This window comes from Lepidochelys kempii, chromosome 1 (genome assembly GCF_965140285.1).
Source record: "Lepidochelys kempii isolate rLepKem1 chromosome 1, rLepKem1.hap1, whole genome shotgun sequence".
In the NCBI taxonomy this organism is placed as follows: Eukaryota; Metazoa; Chordata; order Testudines; family Cheloniidae; genus Lepidochelys; species Lepidochelys kempii.
This window is the reverse complement of record NC_136380.1, coordinates 46,149,466-46,160,426: the sequence shown is the minus strand read 5'-3', so window position 1 is coordinate 46,160,426 and position 10,961 is coordinate 46,149,466. Positions and strand designations below refer to the sequence as shown.

At 40.5% G+C, this 10,961-nt stretch overlaps 1 protein-coding gene across 3 annotated transcripts in view; it reads right to left on the bottom strand.

Moving 5' to 3' along the window:
- Nucleotides 1-4,647: 4,647 nt before the first annotated feature.
- POLR1D (RNA polymerase I and III subunit D) overlaps nucleotides 4,648-10,961 on the bottom strand; it is a 29,876-nt gene continuing 23,562 nt past the window's right edge. Inside the window, exons 3-5 of one of the 3 annotated variants that reach the window (XM_073340674.1) lie at nucleotides 10,147-10,209; nucleotides 5,609-5,899; nucleotides 4,648-5,177 (exon numbers count right to left, since the gene is read on the bottom strand). In XM_073340674.1, coding sequence (XP_073196775.1) covers nucleotides 5,626-5,899; nucleotides 10,147-10,209 — 337 coding nt within the window. In that variant the 3' untranslated portion in view covers nucleotides 4,648-5,177; nucleotides 5,609-5,625. Of the gene's footprint in view, nucleotides 5,900-10,146; nucleotides 10,210-10,961 lie in introns of all 3 variants that reach the window. The other 2 variants (XM_073340665.1, XM_073340683.1) reach the window with 2 other exon arrangements.

Sequence of the window (10,961 nt, the reverse complement as noted above, 5' to 3'; positions counted from 1 at the left end):
CTATTTTATGCACTATCACTGCATCCTATGTACACAGCCTTGATCTGGTCAGTTTTACCTTCTCCTCAAAACAGGCTGGTGTGTTGTCCCAACGGGGTACAGTAGTACTACTGGCTTCAGATGCCTAATGTCTAGACTAGCAGGATTTGAGGAAAGAGGAAGAAAAGAAGGGTGGGGTAGAAGAGGGCAAAATGTGACAAAATATTGGTGGGAGGGTAACATTGGTCAGGGGTTCCCAAACTTTTTTCCCTGAGGCCCACCTGTGCAGTTTCAATAGGCATTGTGCCCCGCTATTAACACACATCTGTCAGGGAGAGGGTCCCTGTGGGCATGTGCAGCCATCTTGTCGCAGCAGGGACCAGGGACAGCAAGAGGGCAAAGGGGCCTGGCAGGTGCCACAGCCAGCCCCCACCGACAGCCTTCACCTCAGCAGCCCACTGAGGGCCTTGAACTGGTCACCCGGCAGCCCTGCCTGTCACCCACCCAGCACTCTGGCTGCCTCACAGACACCCGCTCCATGGGAATTAGGAAAGGGCTTGAGGGCCGCCAATGCTGGGCAGAGGCAGGCGCTCAGGCTGGGCCCAGCTGTTACCTTGATGGTCCTGATCACGACATTGTAAACTCCAGGCAGAAACAGAGGGGCAAGGCCAAGCCCGATCCCTGGGGGGTCTGCAGGGCTGATACTCCAGGGGGCCTAATAGCCCCAGAACACAGGATGCGGCAAAGCGGGAATGGCCATAGTGTTACCATATTCAAGTTCCCAAATAGAGGACACTGCTGAGGGGAGAGGAGATACAGCTAGGGAGTACTGGAGGGGTGTGGGTGTACTGAGAAGGGTATTTGGGGTGCTAGAAGGGGTACCTGCAGCCTCATTGTCAAGGTGGGGGGCAGTGTTGCATTCCCTGGCATGGTGGCAGGTGCGGGCTTGGGACAGTGCAAGCCCCTCAGTCAGCACCTCTCTGCAGGCCTCTCCCCCTCCCAAGGATGGAAGCCAGGGCCAGGCCCTTTCACCCCTCCCAGCCAAGCTCTGAGGCCCCATGACAGGGTAGGTGGCCTGAACAAGAGGTGCCTGGCAGCTCTGCTTATAGCAGCAAACCCTTCAGCGGCCCTGGAAACCACCACCCCTTGGAGTCGGCCCCTTCTCCTCCTCTGCCCACCGCCTGGTGGCTCTGCTTCACCTTCTGCTGCCCACCAGGGGCATTGAGCTCCTTTGACCCTGAGCCACCGCTGGCTGCCACTCTGCCAAAGTATACAGTTTGAAGGAGGGCAAAACCCCCATGCACCTTCACTAACTCCACCCATAGTAGACCACCTGGGACTATGTCACGGCCCACAGTCTGAGAACTCCTAGCCTAGGGAACACAGATCTAGCTACAGAGATCCATGCCTTCAGGACCACACAGCTGGACTACTACAACTCACCCTATTAGGGACAAGCACCCCAAATCATGAAATCTTCAATTAGTTCAGAAGGCAGCAGCCAATGTTCTGTTTAGTACTAACTGGCTACTCACAGAATAATGGGTAAAAGTCAAGGTTTGTTAATTTTATCAAGTCCCTCTATGGAATTGGCCCATGACATTATAGAAAACTATCCAACAATTTTGTTCCTTGGGAACTCAGAAGCTGAAGGTCATGAGAAACAAGGCTTTAGAACTCATTACCAGAGAAGGGGAGTGACCACAAAACTCACGGCCTTCAGAATAAAGTATAAAACTCACTTTGTTCAATGAACCTTTCTCACAGTTGCAACTAAACTCAGCAAGGAACAGGAGGAGAAAGAGGCAGAAGATAAAGAAAAAAAATCAATAGGGCTTTTTTTTTTTTGTTATTTTCTTTAAAGCTGCATAGCCCCAACCACCATAGGGGAAGTAGGGAGCAAAATTAGACCACTAGCATATTTCTTGTGAATTTGGTTCTCTTGGGATGTGCTCAGATGGATATCATTATGAGAACCTAGACAGACAGAGATAAAAAAAAGAGGGGAGGTGGGGGGGAGAGAAAAAACAGAAAAGGTAGAGACATGCATGTCAAGCTGTCTTGAGTAGCTCACAAGTGTGAGTGAATGCCAGCCTCAGGGCAGACTGTCAAGAAGCAGGGCACAAACCCTAAACTGACTGTGAGCTCTATACTTAGATTTCACCAACTAAGTAACAAACATGAACTCCTCAAGCACTATAGCAGCCTAAGCATGGAGTCACAGACAGTCCCCTTGGGTACTCTGGGCTCTTGCCACCCAGGCAAACTTGCCTTTGTGACAGATGGTCCCTTACACCAAAAATCACAACAATATTCAGGTTACTCCCAGTCCCAGTGGACCAGTCACTTACCCTAGGTCAATTTCACCTTAAAACTCACACCAAAGGTAACACGTATAGCCAATCCTATAATAAACTAAAGATTTATTAACTAAGAAAAAAATAAGAGCTATTTACAAGGTTGAAGCAGGTAAACATACACACAAATAAGTTACAGTGTTTGGTTTCAAAAGTTAACAAAAACTGCTGTGATGTGCAAGCTTTCTATGTCCTCTAGAACTAATCCAAGCCAAGCAGCTTGGGGATCCCTTGCTTATGCTTAGAAATATTGCCCACTCCAAATTCCAAGGAGCATAGAGATACACTTCCTTCTGGTCAAGGATTTTTATTCCATTCCCCCAGAGTTCAAACTCATGGGACAAGTGTTTGTGGCTGTCTCCTCTTCATGGATGTGGAGAGCCAATCAACAAAGTCTTCGTCTTTGGATGTTTCACAGTGCCTCATTTGGTTTCAGTAGGCCTTCTTGTGTACAAGACCAGTACTTTACATTAATAAATGCTTCTTTCCTATTTGGGGAGTTACACAGTTACAGAGGTTTACAATGCAAACACTCACCATAATTTTATACCATGGGAGATGTTATAGATGTTATAAATGAGATCAATACATGGAACATCTTACAAGCATTTCATCAAGCCTAAACACATTCTTATAAATAGGGCCCCACCAAATTCACTGTCCATTTTAGTAAATTTCACGATCATAGGATTTTAAAAATCTTAAATTTCAGTTTCAGATATTTAAATCTAAAATTTCAATGTTGTAACCATGTGGGTCCCAACCCAAAAGGGACCATAAGGCCAGCTCTGCCCCCCCTCAAAAGTTATGACTTCCTCCCTCCCCCCCATACCAGGCCACCTTCACTTCTGCTGGCAGTGGTACTGCTTTCAGAGCTGGGCACCCACCCAGCAGCCACCGCTCTCTGGCCACCCAGCTCTGAAGGCAGTGCAGAAGTAAGGATGAGAATACTGCGACCTCCCTACTCTAGCCAGATTTCACAGTCCATGATGCCTTTTTCATGGTCGTGAAGTTTGTAAGGCCCTACTTATAAACTTAACACCTTAACAGCTCCATATTAGCATTTTAACAATGCTAATATGGAGATGAGCCAGACTGGTTTCCAGCTACGCATTTGTCAGTGTTCAGTGAGACCTAGAGGCCTTGGCATGAGCTGGCACCTAGTCTGCCAGAGTCACAATGCGCACACGCAAAAGGAATCCCATCTGGAAGAGTACCTCATCAGACCAGAAGCACTGCCTCCTAGGAAAGATGGACATTTTGGTCAAACCTAGGAGGCGTGCCCAGGAGTGGGGCTCCACTGTTTTAGGCACTGTACAAACAAACAGTTCTTTACTTGCAGAGCTTACAATCTAAAAAAAGATAAGAGACAAAACTGATAACCTATTGTCAGAAGCCCAGAACTACTAACTTACAATCCCTCCCAATTTCCCCCTCAAACAAACAACCCTTCCCACTCCCTTTCCCTGAGTCTAGCTACCAAAGCCAAGATCCTTTGCTACCATTGCTCACAGAGTTCTCTTCCCATCTTCACTGCCCCCACAGCAGAACAGTGAGCCTCACTGTGGGAAGAAATAGGAAGGTTTTTTCTCCCCATTTTGTTTTTCAGAAACCTGTGAGGGGTGTGCTCAAGACCACTTCCCTGGAGGGGTTGGGGTCCATGCTCACCCCTAGGGGAGGGAGCCCACATGGCCTGGTCTCTGGCAGCAGCTCAGAGCCATTCCCCCTCTCCACCACTGAATTTTGCAATTCTGAAGTGGGAAAAAAAAAATGTAGGCATAACTCTTATTTTTTACTTCTATATTTCCTCTTTGGTATGACACAGTCCTAATTTAATACATTTCTGAAATGAACCCTTATTTAAAGCACTGGCAGATATACTTAGCAGAATTCATATGGTAATATTCATGACTTGTATTTATAGTATAATTTTTTATGTTATTTTAAATTTAATGAAAAATGAATATTGTTGAAAGTTAATTATATATTGTGACCCATGAAATCTGGCAAAGTCCCTTTAAGGAAGCCTTTTAAAAAGACTGAGTCCTCTTATGCAAGAGTATTTTTAAGTATTATGTTTCGGTTTATTCTAAAGTTAGAATCAAGCAATTTTAAATGTTCACTTTCCCCAAGTTTACAGATGATACATGATGCATCCTCGGTTAACAGGTTTCAGATTTATTCTCAACTCACTTGAAACAAAAACTAAGCTATATGCTCATTCAAATAGTTATGTCAGAGGATATTTAAATCCCAAATGCTTCACAAAACAAGTAATCAGAACACAGAGAATGAAGACATACAGAGTATATTGATGTGTAATTACATTTATGAATTTTAGAATTCTACCACTACAAAACTGTCATACAGGCACTGAAAGTTATTACATCAGTGGTTAAAAAACAATTTTTTAATCCTTGCTCTGTGACTCTAGTATTATATCTAATTGTAAAATTCACAGGCCTGGATAGAGACATGGTAATGTTAGCTGCTGAGGTTGTTTTCAAAGCACTGTCTCTATGTTTTTCACACTACTTCCTCTGAAGAGGAAAGTCTAAATACAGACAGAAGTATTGCATCTATAGTTTATTACTGCTAATATTTGTCATCACTTCTGATCAGTTTGTAGAACATATGAGAACAGGTGAATCATATTCCATATTACAGATAATTCCTCCTAGGTATTAAAGCTAACATTGCCCATTTTAAATTTATTCTTAACACTAAAGAAATTATCTATAGAAGTCAGCAGTTCTTTCAGTAGATAGATATTGACCTCTTACAAGCTACAGAAAGTGTACATGTGGGCTCAAGTCTTCCTTTCTTCAGGTCTGATCTATCCTGCAAAATTAACATCAACACAAATGAAGTTTTTTTAACTGAGTTTAGCATTAAAGTTACCACTAATTTTGCATGTAAATACACATTTACTTACATTAAATTCCAAAAAAGTAAACGGACTAAAAGAGTCATACTGAACAATTAAATATATTAACTTGCAACACCCACTGAGAGCAAGTCCCTAAGTTTAATTAGGGAGGGGAAGAAAAAGGGAGAAGTACGTAGTTCTAAACTAATCAACAAATTAATGTTGTACTTTATTTTCTCTTAAGGAGCCCCAAATAAAGTCCTATAAAACCACTCCAAGATTATTTCTCACAAAAGCTAAGAGATCTGTATTGAACAAGATCTTCTTTTTAAAAGACTAAATAACATCCCCACAGTCCAAGGTTTAATTACATCCCTGGCTTATAACAGCATGTATTCATCACCTTCTCGGTTTGCTTGGTCACTTTTCGTACTTATCCTTTGTGTGCCGGCTCCTGTTCCGGTACCTAGGAGGAGAATAGCTGACTCTTCTTCTGGCCTGAAAGCTGGGTGTGTAAGGATAAGTTCTATGTTTCTTTGGTTTTTCTTCTTTCCTGCTCTCGCTTGGCTCAGGTGGTTTACTGTCCTCCTCCTCCTGTTCATGTTCTTGGTCTTGCTCTTTTTGGGAGGGTAACGTGTTCTTAATAGTATTAATAAGAAATCTTTTATTTGTACCTGCAAGAGGGCACTTCATCCTGTAAAGACATTTCAAAGTAATCATAAAACAACATCTTAACACAAATATAAAAGTTCCACATCAGAATTCCCCACAATTTTTAGAGAGATTCAAGTTTGTGGTTTTGGCTTTCCTTGCATGCCACCTAGTGTAAACTGTGAGTACAGAAAAAGACATTCAGGATGTTCCCATTCCCCTTTTATCTTAGTCTTAAGGCTGGAAGCAGAATGGTTGTGTTACTTTAATAGGGAGGAAATACAGATTAGAGAAAAAAGATGTGGAGACTGAAGCTTATGTTACATTCTACATATGTGGACTTGCATAGTTCATATTAGAAATTATTTGTCACTGCTTAAATTATCTGATTTTTGAATAATATATATTCCAAGTCTGAGGGGAAAGGGCTGCAAGATCATGTTTTACATATTCAGTGTAGTTTATTTAATGAATTGAGAAATGTAGAAAGTAAAAGGCATTTTTGCATTAGGAACATCAAGCAGTTATAGTAATAAAATAGATAGGCTATTAAAGTGTTTAACTTTAGATTTGGGAAATGTCTTTCAAAAGAAAAGTTTATTTTTCAAAAAACCCAAGACACCAATCCCCTTTTTTCCCTTTTATGTTTCTAATCTTTGTCATGTACCAGCTCATCCAGTAGTCTCTAGCACATACCAATTTTTCTTTTTATCCGCTAGTTTTATTAACTAAATATTTTGCACTTATTTCATTCCTCTTGCTAGGATTAACTCTTTACAACCTTTTATTTCCTACACGTGTCATCTCTAACACATGCACTGAATAAAACAGATTGTTCAGTATCTGATTTAGATTTTTTTTTTCTGCTGTAAAAGTTTCTGAAGATTTCTTTTACCCTTGTGAGCTGCACTGACATTTTTCTCTTTCTTTGTTTAGAGTTCATGTGCAGGTTGAAAAACCTTCAAAAAATTTCTCTACAAATCCGAAGTGTTGATTCAGTAGGTGGCACTCTGTCCTCTAATTCTCAACGTATGACCCAGAATCATGTTAGGGATCACAGTGCTGTTGAAAGCAGAGTGTTTTGTATGAAATATAAGAAATACATCCTGATCATTTGCAATCATTCAGAGCCTATGGCTACTTCTGGGAAATTAGGGCTATTAAACCCCAATGTACAGGGGAGATTATTACTGTGCAGCTCCGTTTTGCACATCTAGCATCTTCCCTTAATTTCAACTGGATACAGTATTCATTCATGTTCCACAGGAATTTGCATAGCACTGCTAAACAGTTGTCAAGCTTCACTCCAATGCTGGTTTCATTTCAGTATTAAAAAAAATTATTTATATAGATCTAGAATACATGATGATATGTGGGGATATAAATGTTTGATTGGTAAAAGTTAACGGATAATTACTCTTGAAGTAAAGCCTCAAGGGAATTATGCAGGTCATTTCAGAAGAGTGCCAATGAAAGAGTTATGCCACAACATCTGTTTTCTGTGCTTTACAGAATAGATCATTTTAGTTGCATGTAAATCTGGGATCTTTCAGCCGCACAAGTCCAGATGAATGAGAACATGGAGTTTCAAACTCCTAACAGTCAGGGAATGTTTTGATAGATATGCTGGGACATAAGATAAATTCAGAAGTATTGAACAACACAGAACAGTATGCATTTGCTTTGTTTTGTGAAACATACTTCTGTCCCGACTCAATGGCTTCTCAATGCAGGTGGGAATGAGGACCAAGATCAGACATGTTCAAAGAGATTTGGATTGAGTTAACTAGCCTTCCTGAGAGGATGGGGAATAAGCCAAAGGACAGAAAGAGAAGTAAACAAAGAACAAGTTTGGGCAGATAACATAAGATTTCAAGAGTGGGGCTGGGGTGGTTGTGTGTTTTCCTTTATAAAGAGCCTTTCTTCTGTATAAAACAGCCAGACAGCTTCTGGAAAGAGAAGACTTTATGGAAGCATTCGCACAGACTGGAAGGACAAGCTACGATAGCTGACAAGGCTAGGCCTGAATGATAAAGCTCAGAATTTTTTCCAACGTGTCAGAAAACTTACCACCAGCTTTAAACCTTTGTACCTTAAGCTTCTTAGAGTATTAGGGCACCTTTTTGCAGCCTCTGTCCAGATAAAAACTTTAAATGCTTTGCATTTGTCTGTTTGTGCTTGCTTTTTATTATTATTTTTAAGCAAATGTACTGTTCTAGCACTGATGTGCATGGCACAGTACGAAGCAAGACAGTCCCTGCCTTTATAAAACAATCCCCTTAAATAAACAGCATCTTGTTTAACTGTTTGCTTTTGATGGTACAGTTGCTGCCTGCACAACACTGAGAATGAAGGGAACAGTCCTCTGTGGAGGAAACCTGATGGGAGGGATTCATCAGCCACAAGATCAGAAAGAGGCTGAAGCAGGGCTGCAATCCAGGTGAAACAGGTGTCATGGATTGGGGTCTGTGCTGGCATGAAGTGAGCCCTCAGAGCTTAGCAGCACAGGGATAAAATAACCCATTACAGTGAGATATCAATCTTTAGGTTTTAGTGATCTAGGAGTAAATAGAGCAAATCATCATCTTCAAGACAGCATTCCCTGCTCTTTCTTGATCCAGTCCAGGCTTTTCTCATGCTAAGATACTGAAGAGAGGGAAAATAAAGCATTTGAAGTACACACTTTTTATTTTTTTAAATGGTGGTAGTTTGAATATGAACAGTTTGGACTGCTAAAGTGGGACAGAAAAGATGGATTAGTGGGCAGTATGCACGGGAAATGGTCAGATGTGCAAATTTAGTTTATTCCATAGTTACACAAATAAAAGAGATTTTTTGCATTTCACCACCAGATGTTGATACATTTATTTTATTCTCACGTGGTGGCGATACCCATATTACATTCTACTTTTGACCACCTCACCTGCAATCTCCCTCATGTATTGCAATATTCTAAACCTCTGCTTCAAACAGTCTCAAATTTTTAGTGTCTCCTTATCTCCCTCAAAAGTGCAATTCTCTATCTCCTCAAAATTACATTGGAGGCTGACAGTAATATTCCTGGACCAGTATCTTTCCTGGTCTGGATACCTTATGACAATGCTACGAAACTAAAGATGGAAGTACTATTCCATCTCTAGAAATGAAATGGAAAGAAATGATTCTTCTAGCACCAGAAAGTTTCAAGACCACTGGATACTAAAGTCAAGACATTTTTATATCTACAAAGAGCTATTTTAGCTTATTTTTAAGAGGTATTGTAAATGTCAGTGTTATTTTTTCTCCCCTTCTATACTAGGTGTGTAACTAAACTGGACTCCTAACTAAGGATTATGGCTTTCTGGATGGAAGGAAATAATAAATAATTCCAGGAACACCTCAAAAGCATTTTTATAAAGATGGGTAGCATGTACACAGTTGTATTGCAAAAAATAAAGTTTGGGAGTGATCCATATTACTCACTGGTGGACTTCACCAAGTGTTAGCAATGGTGGGAAAAATTTTAGAATGTTTCTTTAGGGTAGACAAGCCTTATGAGGCAAGAGCCTTGCCTCACTAAGTAAAATGTACTCTTTTAGCCCTTGCCTTATTGAAGGTCTGATCCACAGAAGACTATGGAAATCATATATTTGATTTTAAATGATGCAAGACAGCAAATATGCATTTTGTGCAAGATAAAGAATTTTACTGCTGACTAGCAAACAGTTCCACAGAATGGAATTTGTGCTTATTGTTTTTCATTTTAAAAAACCCTAGGAAATTAAAAATATTAAAGAACATTCAAGTTTCAAAGTGAAGTATGCATAAAGTACGGGTTCTATGGTATGTGGGGGAATGTATGTGATCATATAATTAAGTGTGCCTGATTTACAGTCTATTACACCGCTTTTACTCCACCATATCAATGTGGATGTATGTTTTTAAAAAGTATTGTGTTTTTAAAAACATATTGTATATGTTCCCAGAGGCTAAAATGAATGCATATTTTATAAATCTAAAAATAAGTTACCTTAAACACAAGGATGCTGTGATAGCTTCATAATAGGAACAAAAATCATGCCTCTGGTCTTGTGGGTTTAAGTCAAAAGCTTAATGGCATTTTAATATTTGTAGTCCAACTGCTACACATCCTAATAAGAAATGAGCCACCTTCCTTTTCAATCTAATATCTGCCAGACAACTGCAGATGAAGAGTAGCACTGCATTCCAGAACATGGTGGTGCTTCCTGTTGTAAAACTGATTAAGATACTGGGCCATGACATTCTAATCACTGACTTAGCAACACGCACCCGGTGTATTGCATTTCTATGTGGAGCACAGGAACACTTTTCCACTGCAACCGTAGGCCTGAACTTAGAAAGGAGAAATAGGATAGGGACATAGTCAAATAGAGACAAGCAGCAATCAAAACAAAGAACAACAGGGATGCTCTCAAAACACTCCTGTTTTAGCCCCAATTTTGGTATCCTACAATGTTTCTGGCTAAGGATTTCTATTTAGTATTGAATAGAAAATGGTATATAGACACAGACCAGGAATTATTTAAGATTGTACTTTAGAAGTACAGGCACAAAATTATCTTTTTCTTCATTATGCCCCTTCCCCAACTGTTCTCTTGTAACACATCCAGCTGTACAGATTTTGCTCAAAACTAAGGGTTTGTCTACACAGAGTTTTCATACCTCTTTGACTATGATATGTCTACACTACAGGCGTTCTAGCAACAGAGCTATGGCACCATAGCTATGCCATGTAACTCTAATGTAGGCACAGACTACAGTGATGGAAGGTTTTTCTGTCATTGTTGGAACTCCATCTCCCTGAGTGAAGGTAGCTAGGTCAAGAGAAGTATTCTTCCATTGACCTAGCTGCGTCTACAGTGCATCTACAGTGCTCATGGGAGTGGATTTTTCATACCCCTGAGCACCGTAGCTATGTTGATGTAAGTTTTAAGTGTAAACCAGGCCTACAATGGTTTAGAAACAGATGGGGATGCAGTTAGAATCACCTTTATACCAATATAGCTGCATCCCCATTACTATTTTGGTATAAAAAAATCACACTTCTAACCAAAATAGTTAAATTGATACAAATCCCTGTGAGT